General features: G+C 40.3%; 1 protein-coding gene across 3 annotated transcripts in view; it reads left to right on the top strand.

Annotated features, from left to right (window-relative positions):
* FBF1 (Fas binding factor 1) overlaps window positions 1-24,047 on the top strand; it is a 1,798,645-nt gene that overhangs the window by 640,999 nt on the left and 1,133,599 nt on the right. For all 3 annotated transcript variants that reach the window (XM_044090504.1, XM_044090506.1, XM_044090505.1), the window contains exon 17: window positions 21,140-21,189. In XM_044090504.1, the coding sequence (XP_043946439.1) occupies window positions 21,140-21,189 (50 nt within the window). The remainder of the gene's footprint in view (window positions 1-21,139; window positions 21,190-24,047) is intronic.

Below are 24,047 nucleotides of genomic sequence, written 5' to 3' on the forward strand. Positions count from 1 at the left end.
AGTTAGGGCTTTCTCTCTCTCTCTCTATATATACCACTTGTGCTGGCTGTCCTAGTGTAAGTATTGTCAGATATCTTCTGGAAATTATATTTTACTTGGGAAAGACTATGTATATAACTTTATTTTATGACGTTAAAAGATGATTGTATTGATGTATGTTTTCTTTGTTGAAGGTTGCTTTGTAAGATAATGATGCTTTGTATTAATAGGATGTAAATAAATGAGAGCATGTGAAAAAGAAATCAAGCAGCTCATATGCAGTGGCAAGTATGCTTTTTGATTAGTCAGACAAGCTGGACAGCACAGCCTGTCAGCAGTTCAAGAACTATTATCTGATCTGTTTGAGGCAGAGGAAATCTTCCCTGCACAAGATTATTGGTTTCTTTTGAGTGACTGCAGGATAGAACCAAAGAAAATCATCAGACCTAAGCTTATCTTCATCATGGCAGATGTATGTCTAATGATGCTTCATTTTCTGCGAGTGGAGCCCAGGGTCAAACTATGGGTGATGGAGTCTATCTGTCCCACTAAGTCTGTATTCTCAATCACAATATCAAGAGTAACGAATGTCCATTTTATGGATAGCATTGGCAGTAACCAGAGCCAGCCCTAGATCCCTCACAACTGTGAAGAATTTCTTTGTTAGAGCCTCTGATTTGTTGTTGAGCCATCTGTTGAAATCAATCCATATGAATCCATTTGTGCATTCCTGCACTGAAACAGCTATTTATTTAATTTGATGTTGTCAATTTTCATTCATTCCTCATCATGTGGGTTTGGATCCGATTCTTGGATCCAACTCCGCCAGTTTTTACAGCTCGTGGATGCTGCAAACTATCAAGCTCCTCCCTTACCCATAATGCTCTAGTCAGCCTGCATACCTCAGATCTCGTTTGCCACCTTCACGGATGGACGTGGTTGTTGTCAGCTCTCAAGCGTTAGTGTTTTTTATAGGGTTAATTGAAATAATTTTCTTCTTTTATGGCTATCTTTAAATTTCTATTTTAACTAATTTCTTTTTACCTCCCTTATTCTACAGTTCTTTAGCGTAACTTAGTTACCATTGTTAGTATTCTTTTCCCATACTTTATCTTTTACGTTTACAGTAACTCGTATATTACCATTGTTGGTATTTTTTCTTTCTATTAAAAAAAAAAAAAAAAAAAAAAAATTTTTCTGCCCTTTTTAATATAGTACTTACTGTTGAAATGGTTAAAAAAACTACAGGTTTCAAGAAATGCAGAGAGTGTGGGTATAAGATCCCTTTGTCTGTATTGTTTAGACCCTGTGCACTTAAAGGTGTCCTGCGATATCTGCAAAGCATTTAACCTCAGGGCATTGATCAATTGTAAGAATAAATTGATTTTGAAAGGACTTCTTGTGACATCTTTTTCTGAGTCACTGGCTGGAGCTCAACCTTCCAAGGCTGACAAAAAAAAAAGAGTTCAAAAAGAACCTTCTGGATCCTGTGTTCCTTCTTCTGCTCCAACCATGCAGTCAACCTGGATATTTTTGAAATGGTCAGATCCAATGACCAAATCTTCGGATCTGACTGCTTCAGATATAAGGTATACCTCACTGGATCTGGTTCATTCAGAGCTGAAACCTCTTCCCAGGACCCAGTATGTGTCTTCTCTGGACCTTGTCCCCTCTCAGCAACCATCCCCATTTTAGAGAGATGGCATCACTCCCCTTCAGTGGTCTTTTCTTACTGTTCTTCCAGAAGACTTATAGAGGCAGATATGAATAGAATGATGAGGAAATTTCTCTCGGCACAGATTCAGATGGGAGTTCTTCTGGCTTCTACCTCTTCAGGTCCAGAGACCTTTACCAGTATTACTCCACCCATCTTGGTTACTTCTCCAGTTTCTCCTTCTGCTTTGGAGCCCTTGGATCCGAGTTTTCCAGGGCTGTCTGTATCGGATCCAAAGATTGTCATGTCTTTGGCTCCAATACTTTCTCTAAGTGGACTGGCTCTGAGCATATTGGAGCTGGAGAATTCTCAGAGCCGAAGTGTTGTTGTCAGATCTGAGGTGTTAGAGTTGACTCTGAAGCTGCCAGAGACAGCTGTGCCCCTCAGACCCTTGGCATTAGACAGCTTGACTCCTACTTCTGCCTCAGTTGGACGGCCTTCAGGACAGAGGGAAGCTGACAGTCCAGAAGCATATCTTTTCGGCTCTGTTGGCATCGTTTTCCCCAGGGCATTCTGCTTTTGAGGGGGTAGAGAGAATGTTCTCTTCTAGAGGGCAGCCAGCCCCACCCCAGATCATCCTTTTGGATCACATATGTCTTTGTGCCTGGAGCTTCAACACTCTACTCCACAGGGACAGCCAGCACAAAGCTTCCAGCCTGCCCAACAGGGTATACTTATCTCTTCCGATACTTCTCCAGAGCATCCCACCAAAGTCCCTAGGAAGAGAAAGAGCAAGAGGAAGTACTTAGACTCCCCCTAGGAGTCGGTCACAGAGGGTACCGATTTTGATAAAGGGGAAGGGTCCTTAAGATCACCACTTGATGATGTCTCCTTTGGAGACATTTTGGAGATCCTTAAGCAAAGTGGTGTTTGGTCTACTGATAACCCTTCCCAAGAGGAATTGGTATTTCTGGAGGCATTTGGTCTGGCCCATCTACTTCCTGGGTGGCTCTGCCCACTGATGAGTTCAATGATTTGATCTCGATGGGTGTAGAAGGAACCCAATTCTGTTGAGCCTATCCCTAAGAGACCAGATAGGATCCTGGCAACACTGAAGGAAAGCAAATTCTGGAGAAAAGGAGTACCAGTAGATACCGCAGTCATAGCGGCGGCCACAATGAAATAACTCCTGAAGCAGAGTTCATCTGTTCACCCTTCTAATAGGGAGTCTGGGGTGTTGGACAGATTTGGGAAACATTTGTGCTTCTGCAACATTCGCACTTAGGTCCCTGAATTATTTGGTGGATTTCACCAGACTTCAAAGGGATTTGATTAAAGAACTCTCCAAATCCTTCTCAGGAACCATAAATGCTGAGGCACAGGAGTCTATCACAGTTGGCTACCTTACAGTTCATCTCAAATTCATCCATGAGGCTCATTTCACATGCAGCTGAAGGTACCCAAATAGTGGCAGGTTCAGGCATTTCCATTAGGGGACATACCTGGAGGCACCTGTGTGATTTTGCAGAGCCCTTCAAATCCTCCATCAGTGCATCCTTTGACGGAAGCTCTTTTTTGGGCCCAAAATTAAAGACATGCTTCCACAGTGGGTGTACATTTTTTGACTCTTCAAAGAACCTCCTCAAGGAATCAGAGATGATTGAAAAATGTGGTTCAGGTAGTCCCAGAGTCCTTTCCATGATCCACGTGGAGGTAATTCCCCTCAGCGGCAGAGGGGAAACTCTAACAGAAGGTGCTGCCTGCATGGCAGAGGAGGCCTGCATAGCCAAGGATCCAGAGATTCCCTCTGTGACAGACCCTACTAGTGCTGCTGAAATGAGGCCTGATTGTCCACCACTAGAGGCAGTTGGGAGTCATCTATCCCTGCACCAGAGAGCCTGGCTAGACATTAAAAGATACAAGGATGCAGAGGATTATTTCCAGAGTTTATATAAATTCCCTTTTCCCTACCATGTCCTTCAATAGTAAACAAAATTCCTGATGTTCCACGCAGTCAGAGGAAAACAGCAGCTCTAACAAAAAAGCTGCTAGAAAAAGAGTACTCCAAGAGGTCCCTCCAGACCAGAAAGAATCTGGAACTTACTCAGGATTCTTTTTAGTGCCAAAGAAAACTGGACTGGAGATCAATGTTGGATCTCAGCAAACTGAACAAATTGATTCAGTAAGTAAATAGTTTGGGAAGAAATAGCCAGGGAATTGTTATGGCTAGGCTTGTATAGGCCCTAGGGCTGATAGCCTAGTACCAACCTATGAACCAGTATACAAAGTTCCTGATGGTCACAGTTCAGTCCATTTTGCCTTTCCGGCACAAGGATGACTGGGATATGCTCAATAGAACTTCAGGATGTGTACTATCCCATAAAGGTGTACAGGTGATCCAGGAAATACCTATGATTCCAACTGGCAGACAGTCATTACCAATTCAGAGCACTGTTCTTTGGCCTCACCACAGCCTCCAGGTTGTTCACTAAGTACATGGCAGTAGTAGTAGCTCACTTGAGACCAGATGAATTCCAAGTGTTTCTTTACCTGGATGACTGTCTCATAACCACTCTGACCAAGCATCTATTGATCAAAGCAAGAGATTGTATACTCCAGTTGTGCTCTCACCTAGGAATTACCATCAATCTCAACAAATCTCAGCTAGAACTAACTCAAGTGCTAGAATTCATAGGAGCCTTGTTCCATATTGTATCAGTGACATCCTCCCTTCTCTTGCCAAGAGTACAAATGATTTGATTTCAAGTCAAAAAGATAGTTCATAATTCCTCACTGTCAGCCCGACTGATTTTACAGGCTTTAGGGTCAATGTCTGCTGCCATAATTCTGGTTCGGTTGGCAGAATTCAGTGGACCCTGCCAACTCAGTGGTCCATTCTGAGCCAGCCTTTGTCCACCTAGATCAAAATAACTCAGACATGCAAAAGGCACCTCAGGTGGTGGATTTTCCTCAGTACACATTTTACAAGGCTGACCTTTCATACTTCCTCAGCCCAAGGTCATAGTGACCACGGAAGCATCCCAGCTGAGAGTGGGTGACACTTCATGGGATAGACGGCCCAAGGCACCTGTTCCCCAAAATAAGCCAATACACAAATCAGTGTCCTAGAAATGAGAGCAGTTTTCCTAGTATTGCAGGCCTTCAAAGACTCTCTTCCTTCAAGGATTATTGCGATTCAGACAGAAAGTATGTCAGTAGTCTGCTGCATCAACAAACAAGGAGGAACCAAATCTTACCCCTTATATTGAGAAGCTCTAAGAGTGTGACCATGAGCGTTCTCATCCAGTCAATTTCTGATAGCAAAGCACATTCTGGGGAAATCCAGTGTGATAGCAGATAAGTTGAGCAGGTCCATCCTATTGCCTTATGAGTGATCCCTTGACAAGAAACTTGCAGAGAAGATATTCCCCCAATGGGGCCAGCCATGCTACGACCTCTTTGCATCTCCCCTCAACAAGTGCAGCAGTTTCTTTGCCCTGATTCCCCCACCGGGAGAGTCACTGAGAGACATTGTACTCCACGATAGATCCCCTGGTCTCCTCTGTGTCACCCCCAACTCCTCTAATCCCTAAATTTCTCCAAAAAGCATCTTGATTGAATAGTACAGTCATCCTCATTGCCCCTTATTGGCCTCCTTAGATTTGGTTCCCCTTCCTTTGGCCTCATCTGGTTCATCCTGCTTGTATCCTGGATCCAATTCCAGACCTTCTGTTTCACCCAACAGACATGATTCTTTTGGACATTTTGGGCCTAAAGTTGACCATATGGTTTCTCCAATTCCCTTGATAGCTAGCCAACCCAAGCTCTCCTCCCCTGTCCATCACATTTTTTTGTCTTCCCACAAAGTTTCCACTAGGAAGTTTTATAAAAGTAAATGGAAAATATTTGTTTTTTGGGCACAACAGAAAAACATTGACCTCTTTTCAGTGCCAGTACCCAAAGTTCTTGAATTTTTGGCTACTGTTTTTAATGAAGGGTCTAGTTCCTCAATGGTTAAAGTACAATTAGCTTCCATTTCTAATTTTCATATAGAAGTTGGCATTCTACCTTAGCTTAATCACCACTTTGTAAGGTATTTATAAAAGTAATCTTTTTACTGAGATCTCCTCTTTAAAGATCCTACTCTGCTGTGGGATTTGAATTTAGTGTTACAAGCCCTGACTCAATCACCATTTGAACCAGCTGCAAGGTGTGAATTAAAGTTTCTATCTTGGAAAACTAAATTTTTTTGGTTGTCATAATATTGGCTAGGAGAGTTTCCGAACTTCAAACCTTATCTTCTAAACCTTCTTATTTAATGTTTCATAAAGACAGGCTATACTTATGAACCAATCCATCCTTTCTTCCTAAAGTGGTGTCAGGATCCAACATTAATCAATCTATCAATCTCCCAGTTTTCTGTCCAAATTTCTTAAACAAAGGGGAATTCATTTTACACTTGTTGGGATGTTCACAGACAATTACATTTCTGTCTGCATAGAACTGAAAAATTCAGAAAATCAGATCAATTATTTATCTCTTTTTCAGAATCAAGGTTGGGAAACTCAGTTACCAAAGTAACTTTAACTAAGTGGCTAATTGATTGCATTTCCTTTGTCTACAACAAATTGTGTTTATCTTTGCCAAAACCCTTGAGGGTTCATTCAACCAGGTCCATGGCAACGCCTTCAGTATTTCTATCCAGATCATCTATGGATGATAATTGTGCTGCAGCTACTTTGGCTAATCCTAATACCTTTATTACTCATTAAAAAGTTGATCTGGTATCTAGGGGAAGAGCAGACTTTCTTGGAGTCCACCCAGGAGTCAGGTAGCTAGGGACTCTGTCCTACATGTTGAGGAACAAATGAAAATTGACAAAATCAGATATAGAACTTATGAACTCACCATAACATTCCATCTGTGTTGTTCATTTTCCTTCTTCCTCAAATCTCCTCACTTTTGTTTATGACTTCTGGAAGAATGAGAAGATACTATGGGAACCAAAGTTCCTGTTTTTTGAGCTCCAGATAGTGCTTTCTCATACAACCATTTTTTCTTGCATTTTTATTTAACAATAAAGGGCAGTAAACAAGATCTGTGGTATGGCAGAGGACTAGAGCATTATAGGTTGGGGAGGAGCTCAAGAGTTTACAATATCTATGAGCTGTAAAAACATCCGTGTCTAATCCAAAGATTGGATCTGAACCCACATGTTGAGGAAGAATGAAAATGGATAACACAGATAGAATGTTGTGGTGAGTACTTAACTTCTTTTTTTCATTTGTGAGCTGGGTAGATTGGTTGGCAACAATACACTTTTCAGCCATCACCTGGTCTGCAGACAGGCAGTTAAATTAAATAGTTCTGTAGTATACCTTTTAAATAATATATAATATTTAAGCAATATATAGATAAATAAGTTATAATAGATTTGGGGACAACTATTGGAGTACAGTTCAACAGAATGTGCAAGACAGAGGAACTTACCAGACAAAAGACATTTATAATACCTAACACTATAAACGAAGCACCTGGAGTCACAAAATATATGAACTTCGACTTTATTAATAAACCAACAAATAAAATGATAAAAGCTTAACTTATTCACTCCGTTTTTCATTATCTATGTAACTTCCTCAGCAAACCACATACAAATAACACAACTTTATATATAAACCAATTCCCCCAATTATCCAGTCACTTTAAAAGTTGCATTATCCAATTCATTCATTCATTCATTAAACACAAAAGGAAGCATGTATGATGTATTATAAAAAACTTTCTTAAAATATTAAATGACAATCTCCACATTATAAATAATAAAAATCTATAAATATTCTTTATACACTTCTATCTAAAACATCATATTATGTATAAATATTTGTTTAAAAGCTTAAAAATACACTAACTTTCCTATAAGCTAAAACCATACAATATTGTATAATACAATACAATACCACCATCTTGTGACAGACAAATTAATTACACATATCCCATATTATATATTTAATACTAGCTGGTAATTCATATTGAAACATATTTATATCCAAACATTTATATAAAACAAAATAACTGTACAAAACATTTCTCATAGTTTTGCAGCTCTTAGTTTTAAAACAGGTACCATGGAAACATGTTCATTAATCCCTGGCATCCTGCAAGCCTCCAACACCAGCTGCCAGTATAATTCCCTCACCTCTATCCTATTTTCCCAATCACCACCTCTAATATCTTGTGGGAATACTTCCAATACAAAAAACATAAATGCAGCTTCTTCACATATATGCTTATATAGGGCATTGTTCAAATCTTGTTTACAAATCTCCTACATATGCTCATATATTTTCCTTCTTAAAGCCCTTTCTGTTTTTCCCACATAAAAGGAGGTACATTTTTACAGAAAGTACATTTATCTGTTTATTGCAAACCAACATGTATGTAGTCAACTATACTGGGCCGCCATTATTAACATTTCATCCTTTGGTTTCAACTCGCGTCTCCTTAAATCATGGTCATCATGAGGTTGTTCCAGGAGATCTTTATACATTTCACTATATTTATGGCTTTTTCTTGTTTTTTCCTTCTCATCTGATTTTTCTCTTTATATTCTTTCTTTTCTTTATTTGGCACATTCAATTACTGCATGATTTCTGTTTACTTCTGGTTTGATTTCCATTCCCACTTGATGCTAGTAGGCTTCTGCTGAACTAGGCAGAGAGATAATTTTAGACTCCCTCTACTCATGTTTTAAAACTTTCACTATGTTTGGATCTGATGTGTTCGGCAAATATGTATGCATTCCTGCAGTTGCAGACCTATACATGCAATCAGTTTTGATGAGATCCATACCTCCTTCAGAGTGTGGAATAAATAATCTTGGTATACACTGATTTTTATACATCATTTGATAAGTATGAAGTGTTTTTCTCTACAACTGATCCAGTACTTTTTGGGTCCATTTAGCCACCCCAAAACTGTAAGTTAGAGCAAGAAGAGCAAATTGGTTTATAGCGTGGACTTTATTTATAGATATCAAGGCAGTTGTTAATATTAGATGTGAGAGTGTTCAATCTCGCCGTTTGTTCTTACACCTGGGTTCGGAGCCGATCCTCGGCTCCATGTCGGCCGCTTGGCAAGCTCTGCATCGAGAAGAAGCTCGAGACCAACCTAACTCCCACAATCCCCCTCTGCCTTTACCTCAGATCTAGTTTGCCGCTGCAACGTTCGCATCAGATTTGATGAGCTCGGGCGAACTCAAGCTAAGATTGATTATTTTAATATATTTCTTCTATTTTTCTCTAAAAAAATTGTTTCTTAAGTGACTGTGTGTGTGTGTGAGTAGTGTATCGGGGGTTTCTCGGTTCCGTATATAATTTTTATATACTTTATTAGAGTTTTCCCTCGGGGCCTACCCCACCCTTTAACTTAGTATTGACTATTGGATTGACTAATTTACTGGATTTGACAAAAATTTTTTCTGGAATAGACAATTTTACTGGACTGGACTTAATATTGGCTATTTCACTATTTGCTGTACCTAACTTTGTGACATGTCTGAGAAAGCTAAGTCTGACTTTAAACGCTGCCAATGTGGGCAGAAGATGTCTGTGACTGACAATCATAGTTCCTGCGTCTACTGTCTTGGCCCTCTCCATCTGCAAGAAGACTGCTCAATATGTCATTCTTTCAGTGGAAGGGTCATGACAGATAGGCGCAGGAAACTTATGGATAGGGGTCTTTTAAAACCTACCTTTCAAGAGGCTCTGGATGCATCAGACCAGACATCCAAATCCTCGAAGGAATCGAAGACGTCGGAGCCCAGGTCTTCGGCTCTGAGCTCTTCAGTTAAAGTTCGAACACCGGTTCCACAGACTTCGGGGCCGAGTGTTGAACTGTTGTCAGTTTCCGAGCCTCGAGTCTTGGAACCGGTGATGGAGCTCCCTCCCCCGGCACTGTTGAGGTCGGCTCCGTCTTTGATTCCTTCGACGCCCTCTTCCAGGCCCCTCTCTGACACCGATGTAGACCGCGTGGTGCAGAAATTAATGGAGAATACGGCCTTATCCAAGCTCATCTCTGTCTCCTCCCAGTTGGTGTCGAGACTCGAAGGCCTTCCCTTATCTCCACCTGTTCCTCCTCCGAAACCTATCCAGTCTTCGGAGCTGGGAGAGGCTGATCTGGTGATTGTGGAGCCCTCGGTGCCAGAACCGTCTTTCTCTCGGTCGGCTCCGTTAACCTCGACTCCGTCGGATCCGGTACCGGAGTCTCGGAGCCGAAGATCCATCCTTGGATCCGGGACTGAGAGTCGGTCCGATATTTCGGTTCCGACGCTCCCTCTCGGGGCCTCGGCTCGGATCGACTCGGCTCCGTCCTCGGGGTCGATGCCTTCGGTGCCTGTCTCGGGGATTCTTCCCATTTCCTCAGAACCGGGAGATACCTCGACTCGGGACCCGGGGGCCTTCGACCTCATGAGGAAGGTGTTGTCTACCCAGACAACCACATCAGCAGAAACAGCTTCTCCTTCCCATAAAGGACCGTTATCCTCCTCTGCACCCACGGCTACATCTAAGCGTCGAGCACCTGTGTCTCAGCCACCCCTGGAGGGTGCCCCCTCTTCCTCGGAGGCTTCTTCGGATGCCCCCCCCGAGGAAGTTCCGAGGAAAAGATTGTGTAAGAGGAGAAACTTAGATTCTCCACAAGAATCATTGACATCGGACACTGACTTGGATGAGTCAGAAGGGTCCCCAAAGTCACCCTCAGAGGATATCTCTTTTTCTGACATCCTGGAGATCCTAAAGCAGAGAGGTGATTGGCAATCCCTCCCCCCTTCTGAGGATGAGTCAGTCTTGCTGAAGGCATTCAGTGCTTGCCCTTCCTCCTCCTGGGTCACTCCGCCCTTCGATGAGTTGATGGAGCTGATTGCTCGAAGGGCGTGGGAGACGCCTGACACGGTGGAGCCAGTCCCTAGAAAGCCTAACAAATATATTACTGCCCCTCAGGATAAGGCTTATCTGACAAAGGGAGTGCCAGTGGACGCTATGGTGGTGGCAGCGGCCACGAAAAAGGAGATGTCTGAATCTTCCTCATCTGTCCATCCGCCTAACAGAGATTCTAGGACTATGGACAGGTATGGGAAGCGCATTTTTAGTTCAGCGGCTTTTTCTATGTGATCCCTGAACTATTTGACCCACTTCACACGGCTACAGAGGGATCTAATCAAAGAGTTGGGAGATACCCTCCAGGGTACTACAGATGCTGCTGTTTCAGAAAAGGTTACAGCACATCTCAATACCCTTACATCTATTGCAAACTCGTCCATGAGGCTGATCTCATACGCAGCCGAAGGATCGAGTAGGGCAGCAGCTTCAGCGATTGCTCTTCGTAGACAATCTTGGATGCGCTTATGTTCATTTGCGGAAGCCTTCAAGTCTTCCTTTACGAACGCCCCATTTGATGGTGCCACTCTCTTTGGCCCCAAAGTAAAGGAGACCCTTACCCGGTGTGAGCAAGAGGGAAAGACTCTGTCTGCTGTCGGAGTCCGTTTCTCCACCCCATCCAGACCGTACCCCAAAGGGCAACGTGGTGGAAAAATGTGGTTTCGAAAACCCCAAGGCTCTTTCCCAGGCACACAGGGTGATGCCCCCTCTAGAGGCAGAGGAGGGGGCAGAGGTGGAAGACGCCGTCCTGGTGGCAGAGGGGGTCCGCAAAACCAAGGTGACAGGGATACAACCCCTGGGAAACCTTTCCAGCACTCCTGAGAGGAGGCCCGACTGTCCTGCTCTGGAGGCAGTCGGGGGTCGCTTAGCTTTATACCCTCAGGCCTGGCAAAATCTTACATCAGACAATTGGGTAAAAAGCGTTGTTACCAGAGGCTACAGAATACCCTTCCTATTGCCCCCAATTCCGAAGAAAAGACTCCCAGATGTGCCGCCCCATCTGCGAGACCCTGCAGCTATAGAAATTTCAAAGCTGCTAGAAAAGAGTAATCCAACCAGTCCCAGCGGACCAAAGAGGATTCGGAACTTACTCAAGGTTCTTTTTAGTTCCAAAAAAGACAGGGGACTGGAGGCTGATTCTGGACCTAAGCAATCTCAATACCTTCGTCAAGAAAGAAAAGTTCCGGATGGTCACACTTCAATCGATCCTTCCATTTTTACAGAAGGACGACTGGATGTGCTCAATAGATCTGAAGGACGCATACTACCACATCAAAATGGCCAGGGCGTCCAGGGATCACTTGCGCTTCCGGCTGGGAGCCAGCCACTTTCAGTTTCGAGCCCTGCCCTTTGGTCTGACCTCAGCCCCAGGGTTTTCACCAAATGCATGGCAGTGGTAGCGTCTCACTTGAGACGCCTGGGATTCCAGGTGTTTCCGTATCTGGACGACTGGCTCCTTTCTGCCACCACCCAGCGTCAACTGATTCAAGCCAGGGATTACACACTGCAGCTTTGTGTTCATCTCGGAATTTCCGTAAATTTCGAAAAATCTTTACTACAGCCATCACAGCATATCTCATTCATAGGAGCAGAATTGGATACGCATCGTTTAATTCTAAGACTTCCTCCAGAAAGGATAGCCTCACTACAAAGCCACATATCTCTTCTTCTGTCATCCAGAAAATCCCCAGCAAAACTGGTTCTGAAGGTTTTGGGTCTCATGGCAGCTTCTCTCATTGCGATACCATTGGGAAGATTGCACATGAGAGTTCTACAATGGCTACTGTTTGCACAATGGTCGTTCCAACAGCTACCTCTGACACACGAAATTCTGATCACAAACACATGCAAATCACACCTAGCCTGGTGGCTCCGGACTTGCAGTCTTTCCAGCGGAAGACCATTTGTGCTACCCACGCCGACAGCTACGGTGACCACGGACGCTTCCCTGATAGGGTGGGGGGGCATCTTTCAGGGACAGACAGTCCAAGGCGAATGGACCAATTTAGAGTACAATCTGCACATCAATGTTCTAGAGTTGAGGGCAGTGTTTCTAGCGTTGCAACACTTTGCTCCCCTTCTTCCTCTAGGGACTATTGCAGTTCAGACGGACAACATGTCCGTAGTCTGGTACATAAACAAACAAGGGGGAACCAAGTCTTATCAGCTATGCAGAGAGGCCATGAGAATCTGGCAATGGGCGGAGTCCACGGGTCACTTTCCGATTGCAACGCACATCCCGGGGTCATCCAACGTCATAGCCGACAGGTTGAGCAGAGCAATCCTGTTGCCTCACGAGTGGTCCCTCAAACAGTCAGTTGCGAAGGAAATTTTTCGCAAATGGGGCCAGCCTTCCTGCGATCTTTTTGCGTCTCCAATGAACGCCAAATGCAGAAGCTATTTTGCCTTATTACCCCCTCCAGGGGAAGTTCCCAGGGACGCTCTGGTTCACGATTGGCCCCCGGGTCTCCTGTACGCTTTTCCTCCCTTTCCCCTGATTGCAAAGTTTCTGCAGAAAGCCAACAACCTGCAAAGGATGATTATCCTCATTGCCCCATTCTGGCCTCATCAGATCTGGTTTCCCTTTCTTCTGGCACACCGCATTCGGGAACCCTGGATCCTGGACCCGGAGCCGGATCTACTGACCCACTCGTCAGGGGCTCCCCACCCCTCGCTACTGTCACTCCAACTAGCAGCTTGGCTGCTCCGCTTCCCTACTTAGCCAGGTCTGATCTTCTTTCACCTGCAGTTCAGAATATACTAGTGGCTTCTCATAAAGCTTCCACTACAAAGACTTACACTAGTAAATGGAAGCGTTTTGTTTACTGGGCAAATACACAGCAATTGGACCCTGCTATAGCTCCCTTAAATAAGATCTTGGAGTTTATAACTGAATTGTTCCACCAAGGAGCTTCTCCTGCCACTTTGAGAGTGCAATTGGCTGCCATTTCCAACTTTCATGTGGAAGAATGTGGGGCTCCTATTATGGCTCACAGACTTTGTAAGGCCTTTCTGAAAGGATCTTTCCATATTAGACCACCAGTTAGAACTCCTACATCACCTTGGAATCTGAACCTTTTATTATCTAAATTGATGCTACCTCCCTTTGAACCAGCCTCTTCTTGTCCATTAAAGTATTTGTCGTGGAAGACCCTCTTTTTGATGGCCATTACATCGGCTAGACGGGTGTCAGAGCTTCAGGCTCTTTCTATTAAACACCCTTATTTGATCTTTCACTCTGACAGAGTATCTCTTCGCACTAATCCGTCCTTTCTCCCCAAAGTTTGCTCCGTTAATAACATCAATCAATCCATTGAGCTCCCTACCTTTTTCAAAAAACACTCCAATAAGTTGGAGTATATGTTACACAAGTTGGATGTTCATAGACAACTTAGATTTTACCTGGATAGAACAAAGGATCACAGGAAAACAGATCAACTTTTTGTAGCCTTTGCAGACAGCAGGAAAGGTATAGCAGTTACTAAACGAACCCTTTCCAAATGGCTAACTGATTGCATTATATTTGTTTATGCTGCTTCGGAACAAACTTTACCTGTCAAACCCAAGGGGCACTCTACAAGATCAGTATCTACATCCCTGGCTCATGCAGCTCGCTTACCATTAGACACTATTTGTGCAGCTGCCACTTGGTCTAAACCACATACATTCATTTCTCATTACAAGGTAGACAGGGTTTCTAGGGACAGGGCAACCTTTGGTTCCACTGTGCTCAAGAACGTTCTCCCGTGAGTTCCTCAGGAACATGGAGCTAGGGACGCTACCCAGGTGTAAGAACAAACGGCGAGATTGAACACTCTCACATTTAGAAGTTATGTCCTTACCATAACGTTCCATGTGGAGTGTTCATCTCGCCTTTGTTCTTACATTCCCACCCTCCCACCCTCAGGAAGAACGTCCAGTTTGGTGTCTGGTTTGGTTTCTCCTGCTGCTGCATTACGCAGTTGTTGTGTATATATGTATATATATATATATATATATATATATATATATATATATATATGTATAGGTGTTTCTCTCAGTTATGTTGTTTTTGGCGTGAATGTGTTACTCTCTCTGTTGACTTCTGGTTTGCTTGCAAACTAGATCTGAGGTAAAGGCAGAGGGGGATTGTGGGAGTTAGGTTGGTCTCGAGCTTCTTCTCGATGCAGAGCTTGCCAAGCGGCCGACACGGAGCCGAGGATCGGCTCCGAACCTAGGTGTAAGAACAAAGGCGAGATGAACACTTCACATGGAACGTTATGGTAAGGGCATAACTTCTAATTTTAGTCTTCTGAAGTATTCCTTGCTGAGATTAGTTGCATTTGTGCATGTTTTATTGCTGATCCTTCATCAGCTTATTTATACACTCAATACTGCTCAAGGTCCTTTATATCACATTCCTGTCCCAGATTGATATTTTCTTGGTATTGCAAATTTCATGCTTTAAATGTGGCTTTTGCACATTTATCAAGACCAAATGTCATCCTCATATCATCTGAGAAAGTTTTAACCACTTGCAGTTGTGCTTTCATCTTCTTATCTGCTGAACTATATCATTTTAAGTCACCCACAAAAAGTAGATAAAAAGACTTTAAGCAAGTTTTTTTTCCTGAGAGCCAAATTGTAACCAAGACCTAATTTTTTAAGTAAATTGCTTAATGGATAAAGAGAAAAGCAAAGCAACAGTGGTGACAAAGTATTCCCTTTGAATTTTTATTCCTGGGATAATAATTTTCTGTTTATTATGGCTTAATTGTGAAGTGGTTTGCCACTGTTTCATAGTCACTGTAATGTAATTGATTAAAGTAGGATGTATCTTATAAATCTGTAACCACTCCTTTATCCATGGATGTGAGGTGCTGTCAAATGCTGTTTTGTAATATGCCCATGTCATACTTAGATTTCCCCACTGTTTACAGTTCTCTATTATAGCTTTATTTAGCAACAAATGATAATTTGAACCATATGACTTTCTTTTGTTAACCCTTTAGCTTTATTGCTATGATTGAGTTTTCTTCTAAAGGACTATACACTGTATATGATTATCCCTACATATTTTATAAACTGCATTTTGAAGAGGAAAGTATGACATCATTTGAGGGTAACTGATGATAAAGAATAATATTCAAGAAGGGGCTTGCACATACATTTTGCTTTAGCTTATCTGGATTTGAGACTGTGATGGCTAGAAATTGCAGGAGAATTTGATTCTGTGAAGTGCATTTTGGACTGTAATCTCTTTATGTCTGTGAAAGGAGAGGGATGGATTTAAGTAGATTCTAAGATATTTGTCATTGTTTCCAAAGGTGTTAGTGTTTCCTAATAGTCTGAGAGATGATGAGGGTGAATAAAATTTCACTAAACTTTTGCTGAAGTGTTCTCCCCTCACAAGGTGAAAGGTATTTGAGGAGAAATTTGTTGTTTGTTCATACACACAGGAAATACTTAGGGTTGGGTACATGTACCAGAAACTTGAACCATCTTCAGTGATTCTAAATCAGGATGTCACCCAAAAGTCCTACCCCGTCAAGGTCACTGAATAGAGGAGAAACCTGATGACAGAGCAACCATTAAACCCTGAGGTTGTGGGGCATAGTTGAAACCCTTCCAGGTCTCCATTATGGATGTAATATCAGCTTCACAAAGTAAATCCGAAATGATAACTATTTCTTGTGAATGCAATTTGCATTCTAGCCCATTACCCTGTGTTTGGCCATTGGAGATTTTGGTCATTTAATAAATAATATACCTTTAATATCATACAAGAGGGATGTAATATAGATGACATGTAGATACATAGCTGTTTTGTTTTTCCTGCTTGTCAAATAAATATTCTTTTGGGCACATTAGAGTTGAGCAGCTTTCCCTGTGGAAGATGTTGCAGTTGTAAAAATGTAGTTTGAGTTTTTGCTAGGATTAATAATTGTTTATTTTTGTCAAACAACAAGTTTACTTGTAATACTGAGGTCATTATTTATGCCTTCCGATGTCCATACAATTTATTTCACAACAAGGAACATAAGAGAGCTTTTAATTGTAGACTACAGGAACCATAAGAGGTATAAAAAAAGAAAATAGTGAAGCTGCATTGTATTTGAAACACTACCGTCAAAGTAATGCTTTATTATTATAAGGTATTATTTTGGAGCAAGCAAGGGCTAAATTTGGTGAGGAAAACTTACGTAAAGATAAATTATTGTATAAAAAGCTTTATATATTTTAAAGTATGACACTTTATCCCCTAAGCGTTTAAATGAGGAGTGAAATTGGAAGTGTCTAATTTGAAGTGATTTTTTTTTAATATTTTTAAGTAGCATAAAACACTTTAGTTAATTGATTGTTATTCAAGTGTAAGTGCTGTATTGTTTTTAATTAATTATTTGTATATAAAATATACGGTGTCGACAATTGTTTTCTTTTATTAATCCTTGAAGGCTTTTACTGAAGCTATTGACTTTAATAAAGTTTACTGAGTGTTTGTAGCCTTTGTTGTTTTATTTTTATATATATATTTTTTCTGCTTTGTGGTTTCTATAGAATGATTTAATATGTTAGCTAATATCTCCAGACATCTAGGAGGAGCAAACTTTTACTGTAGGTTATAAAAACTCTCAAGTCTAACAGTGGTGTTAAAGTCAGTACTATTACTGCATAAATAATCCTGCAAAGTTGGTAAATTGCAGTTGAATTTAGAAAAGAAACACTGCTACCACTGATGATAATGTTACAACCTACAGTGGTAGGTTAATTCTTGCTCTGAGAACAAAACAGTGTTTCCAGAAATGAGTTAAGTGAAAAATTAGCTTTGCTTTGAAACAACTCAGAAATGTAATAATGAATAAGCATCCAAAAGTGCTGCCTATTTGTTATCATGATTTGGAAAATTGTAACATTTGTGTGGGCCAGAAAACTGCAAAAATGGGTTCATTGTTTAAATGAAAAGTGTAAAAAATGAGTGTGGTTAGAGCAGAACCAGAACATTAAGAACACCTTAGTTTAATATTGGGTGCCAGAAAATTAGAGTGTAGGATTTAATATCAAGGACAAATTCATCAAAATCCCATTTTATCAAGTTGCCGCTTGCTAGTCCCATTAGAAGCAGTGTTTTGCCTGCTACTAACCCTACAATATGAATGAATAGGGCAGCTTCACCCACCTAATTAATATAACCCTTCTCTAAAGCTTCACCCACCTAATTAATATAACTATTCTCTAAGATCACACCATATTTAGGGAAGAGGTAGAAACTCAATGAAATGTTAGTTTGATGATTTGGCCATTGATAATGAGGACATCAGTCAGTAATCCTTGTAGATATGGATTAGGATGAGAGAGATACGTCTTCTGGTGTTGACCAACACCAGCACTAAGGGCAATTCTGAGAGAAAATGTAATGTTTTTCTAAAAAAAATGGTTATTAGTCAGAGGAATAATGAAGATAATTACCTCCATAAAAATATTGACAAGGTGTAGTGCACCTATTTAATTACAAACATAAGCATGCATAACAAAACAACTCTGAGCCCATGGCAGAATCCAAGTCAGAAAACACCAACTCCTAAGAATACCAAACGTGACAGCATATGTTTGGTACACATCTCTAAAACATATGAGAAAAGTAGAGGCATTACACACTGATGTTTATATATTTTATTTCTAAAAATTATCAACATTGGATAGTTATATGTACGGAGATGTACAGAGAGCAGCTGGTAGCATTGTAGGAAAGCCTAAGAAATTGTTCCATGAAGTGACCCTTTTTATTTTTTATTATTATGATAATATCAAAACAATGTAAGCTTCCAAGCACAAAAAGCAAATTTTTTGTAGGGGGATCCTCCCTGCACTTGCATACCTCTACAAATAAATATTTCAACTCTGAGGCTACACCGCCTTAAAAGCAAATTACTTTCTTTTGGAGGGAAACCAAGTATCTGGTTTTCCACAGCTCTCTTCATCCTTGGGCTTAGAATATTTTAACCACAGGGGTGTCAAAGTTGCATCCCTCACATGGGGGTGAGGGAGTTCCTTCCCCACAAAACCAGTATATATTATTATTATTGTAATGTGGGTCTTTTATAGTGATGCCTTTAATTCAGCAATAGTACTTTAGTTTGTCTAAGGCCAGGGTTCTAAAATTGCTGATTAAATGTTCTTACTGTGCAGAGTCAGACTATATTTAGTAATGTTTACTGGGAAAAGTAGAATTCTAATCATATTATTTGATGTAAACCTCTGTGTAGCAAATACTACCTCCTTAGTGGTCTTCACAGGTCTATACATTGGTGTTACTATGTATGTGCATGATATAATGCTTTGTGTCTTCACAGGTCTGTACATTGGTGTTTACTATGTATGTGCATGATATAATGCTTTGTAAGAAGCCTCAGTTACCTGAAGTCAACTGAAGTTAGTTTTCCATAGGACTAAGTCAACCTGCTGTAACTTATATAAGAAATATGTTTTAGAGCACTAAGACTTGTTTGGAAGTGGTGTATAAGCCAGGGTATAAAAATAGCAACCTCCACAATCACAATGCTGATCTAGAAAAATAAATAAATAATCAAATCAGCTCTGTAATGGACACATTCTCTGCTAACATCATTGGCATCAGAAGAGTATTGGGATATGAAAATTAGTGTAAACTTAAATTTTAAAGAATACAGAAGTGATGCAGTAGTCAAAACAAACAGGATAAGAAGTGTTAAACTAGAAAAAGGATTGTGCTGATGTTTTGCAGAAAGTGCAAAGAATAGCTGTGGACAGTTACTGACAAATATGTTTTTTTTCATATGTTTAACTTCCCAGCAGTATTAATGACCATGCATTTCTCTAAGTGAGTAGTGAACATTTGGAATTTGTTCTGCCAGAATGGTGAGTAGACATTCTGACGTGAAATAGGAAATAGTTTTTTTGGGTAAGGCTTCTTCTTTCCACAGTAGCGTCATTGGTGTACCCTTATTGACAAGCATAGAGACAAATACATAGGGAAAAATAATTTTATTTCCCCTGACTTTAAGCAGCACTGCCTGTAAAACATGTTTTGAATAACTCTTACACTTGTCAGAGTTTTACTTTTCAAATAATGGCCTTAATTGTTGAAAGGTACTCTAGTGTTTTCATAATCCTTTTTTGTTTGCATAATTAAGAGTAGCCTTTTTAACTTTGTGTAGCTATTATTCCTTTTCCCTCTCACATATCATCTCAATCATTGGTGTGAATTCTACCATGCAAAACAAGAAATTAGCACTATTACAAGTGCTTAAGTCCTCTTCAGGATCGCTGGTACTGGCTAAGGCACTCCACAGTTGGAATGTACTATTTGGTCTTGGGCCAACATATCGTGATGAAAACAATTCCTGCATAAGTCTTGCATTTTGGATTGTCCCTTCATTCAAACTACCCTTTCTGTGGATCAAAATTTTGTAAATCAAAGACTTTCTTGGCACACACTTGAATGATTCTTCTGGGCCCTTAAATAAGTTCATCTCCTAAAAGACCCATTTTAGAAGGTACCTCTTCTTAAGTTTCAAACACCTTCTTTGGTTTCTCATCTTAACTGTTCTGAGCACCTTGTCTTAAGAGAATTCAGAGATTTCACTTAATTTGTTTTTTAATTTGCATTTGCCCAACACAATGAGAAACAATTTCTTTGTTTCATGGAAGCACACTAATAATTTTGACTTCTTTGGGTCAAGATCCATAGCTTCTCAAAACAAAAAAAATCTTTTCATCTTTTTCTTAAATGTTCTGAAAACGGAAAGGTGGCTATTTAGTAAAATAATTTAAAAAGTACTTGTTGCACTGTTTTCTATCATCAGAAAACACCCTAGCCTTTTTTGCAATGCAGTTAATGGATTTTCATGTCAAGAAATGTGTTTTTTTTTTTTGTGATATGTATTGAGCATGGCCATGTGATTCTCCCAACATGTGTCCCTAAGTATTACAGTTTAGATTTGTGCTGTTGTGTTGAAGTCTTATTTACCAGAGCCCCTCATCAAAGCAAACTATTTTAAGTTTTGTTTTGTTTATCTGCTTCCTCTCCAGCTTCAGAACTTATTATAAAGTAAGGCAGTTTTGGTATGTGATTGCTAAGCATATCAAGAAATCTTTATCTTCCCTAGTAGGTTCCTTACTTGCCCTCCTTCCCCTTTTTAGTACAGCTGCACTATGGGGACTTTACCTTGTATGTATAGGGTAAGTAAAGTCAAGGGAATTTAATTCATTATTTTTGTCTTTGGGGAGAGCCACATGATTTATGTAGGGGTCAAGAACAGAATACCATGATGGCGAGCATATCAGGTCAAACACAGAGGTGCCCTCATAGGTGACAGAGGTGTGGGTTCTAGAAATGCACATGCCAAGACTTAAACTGTATAGTTCACTGTTGCAGAAGACGAGTTAATTCATAGGACCTATTTGAGAAGGATATTTAGAAATTCTTCAGATATGGTGAGCATTAATGTATTAGAACGTTTATCAGTCCTTAAGCAGAAGTAACCATATAATGTTGGCTTTTTGTTTACCGTTATGGTTATTGTTTATTAAAATATGTGCTTTTTGATTCCAGTGTCTACCTCTAATCAACAGGACCCCCAGATGTCAATTACTGAGCCACAGGTAAAAATTGACAGCATCTTTATTTACTGAGTGTTATAAACCTAACCAGTGAGTGAGCTTCCCAGTGGTTTTGGTATGATGGTGTGCATTTTTACATCGTGTTATATTCTGGAGAGTTATAGTCAATGGAATTTGTCATTCAGAAATGACCATATGAATCTGGACGTGCTGCAGATTTCAAGTACCTTTATTGCTGCAGAAGTCTGATTTTTGCCAGTCATCTGCTGATCTGGGAATACACTTCCAGCCACTCTGTTAACCTGTACATTCTTGCTGGGAGAGACATAAGGCTCAGTCATTGCCTCGGTACCAGGAGTACTGCCATTAACCTTGAGGATGAATTTTTTTTTTTTTTATTAAGCCCTAACTCCTCATGTATGCTTATTGGTGTCCGAGGGATGCATCCAGGTGATGTGATCAGTTAGCACTGCGCCATCCCCATTCAAGAAAAGAGCTTCTGTGTGTTCTGAAGTTTACATGGAGATTCTGTCCCAGAGTCTGTGTTTCTGAGCACATGCTTCTCTCCTCTCTGTAGCGAAAGGTGAGCCGCCAGCTAAGCCTCATTATTTTTCTCTTCCCCTGTACTAGCATCAGCAGGTGCCCAAGCCACTTAACTATGGTTACATGAATCATGGTCATGGCTTTATCACTGCTCCAGCAGAGTTGGCAGAAGTCACCATTTTTAATGTTTTCTTTTTAATTGTTGTGTGTTTATTTTCATATCCGTATTGATAATTATGTTTGTAAAAACTGTTTTTCAGATGCAATACCTGTCATAAAGTAAGCTACTTCTTATTCTGAGCTAGGCATAAGATTGTCACGAGTCAGAGAATAACTAGCCAGCCTGATTCAGAGTCTGAGAAGTCTACTAGGATATTCTTATCTGTATAAATGGGAACTTTGACCCTTATATTGTACAGCTTGATAAAGGACCTCTGCAGACGAGCTGCAATTACCTAGTAGCTTAGTAATGTTTACTGTTATGCAAATTAGTAGCTGCTTTACTTTTTGAGTTATATAGTAAGTTTCATAACTAGTTGGTTTTCATGCATGTGATATATTTTCGTATTCATTTCATCAGGAGTACATTATGATATTGTATGTAGAATAGAAGTCATCATGAATGCTGGGATACGTCTGCTGCATTCTTTAAGTTATTTTTGAACTGTGACTCTGTTATTAATATGAAAGAGTTGATTACTTGACAATGATTAGGCTGCAAGGCTTATGACATTATCAAAATGTAAAAGAGTAGAAAGAACAGAACTTGGACATAAGTATGTCAAATGTTACACACTCATTCTGGCTTTATGAATCCAGTATTACATGTCCTAGGACTTGGAGAGAGATACAAATCACAAAAAGGGTGTTGCACCTGAGTGGAACCTGCAAAGTAGCATGCATGATCAAGTCAGTGTGTTTACTACACTGCCTGTATAAGTATGCATTTTTTCTAATGAAAGAGGACAGAGATCTGTTATGTCTTCAGGATATTGCAGCTACTCCTTACTAGTTGTAGACTTGCAAGATGAATGATAATTTGTTGAGAAGGCTCGTTAGGACTTTTATATTTGGATGCTAATAGCGTTACTTGGTAAAAGAACTAACGACCCTGTCTTCCAGTATGCTGTGATTAGTTTTGCGAATTCCTACATAAAGTGTAGCCAGACCACTACCATCTTGAATTTATTGTATGTAGGTAATTATCGAAAAATTAAAGCAAGTCATGTTCCTCACTTAATGTCATGTTAAACTGAGTCACTAACTTTGCTTACAACTGGATAAGTAGAATGGAATTAAAAATGTATGTACCTAAAAGCTTTTCTTGCTGTAGTGCCTGTTTGATTTATACTTGCTGGCTTCCACTATCTATATTCATGGGATGGGTACACACAGCAAAGTATATTTATAGACAGATATAAAGGGGTTGCTTACTTTTGGTTGAATGGACACAAGATCAATGTCCACTTTGATGACTGAAACAGATGGTTGACATGTGAATTAGATCAACAATCCCTGGGTAGCGGAGTATTCTTTATCTCTGGGGATTGTGCAGTCACCGAGTTCGTGTATATAATTAGCAGGGGATCATGCTCCCCCCTGCTTGGTTTTGCTTGCTCCGAGATTAATCATTGGAGCATGTGCAGTACATGTTGACATTCCATTTTTCAACATTTTGACATCAGGATTACAGATGTCGATCTTATCTCCATTCAGTGCCGAGTACTTCACCCATATACATGTATGTGTATATATATATATATATATATATATATATATATATATATATATATATATATATATATATATATATATATAAAATAAACTACTATGACATGATGAGCTTGACTGATTATTTTGTGTGTTTTTAAATGTACCTCAGGAGTGGGAAGTTCCCTTAGTGTTAGCCACAAACTCACATGTATTAATTAGTCATGCGGTCTTAACTAACAGTTAATATGGTATAAAGGAAGTAACCTAAAGGGTTAGAATTAGAGAGTTAATTTCTCATCCGGATGAGCATGAAGAAAGAATACCCTGGATGAGTGGAGCAGCTCAACTCAGGATCTGAGGAGTAATACCTTGTAGATGAAGGCCTCTGCAAAGCCTGTAGCCAGATCATTTAGGAGACAGCCCACTTATCAGACTGGCTGTGTTGAGTATTCAAAGCTAAAACCAAGGTACTGTTTTTATAGAGCTGTAAGCCAATGGACTGTGTTTTTGTTCAGTCTGAAAATGGAATGCTGAGAAGGGCTGTTATTTTTGTTTTTGTGTGATATTTACACTAAACCTGTTTCTTTTTTTTTATTATTATTTTTTTTTAATAAATCAGTGCCCCCAGTGCACCTTGGACCTTG

This window comes from Protopterus annectens, chromosome 12.part0 (assembly GCF_019279795.1).
Source record: "Protopterus annectens isolate FY-2018-M chromosome 12.part0, PAN1.0, whole genome shotgun sequence".
Taxonomy (NCBI): Eukaryota; Metazoa; Chordata; order Ceratodontiformes; family Protopteridae; genus Protopterus; species Protopterus annectens.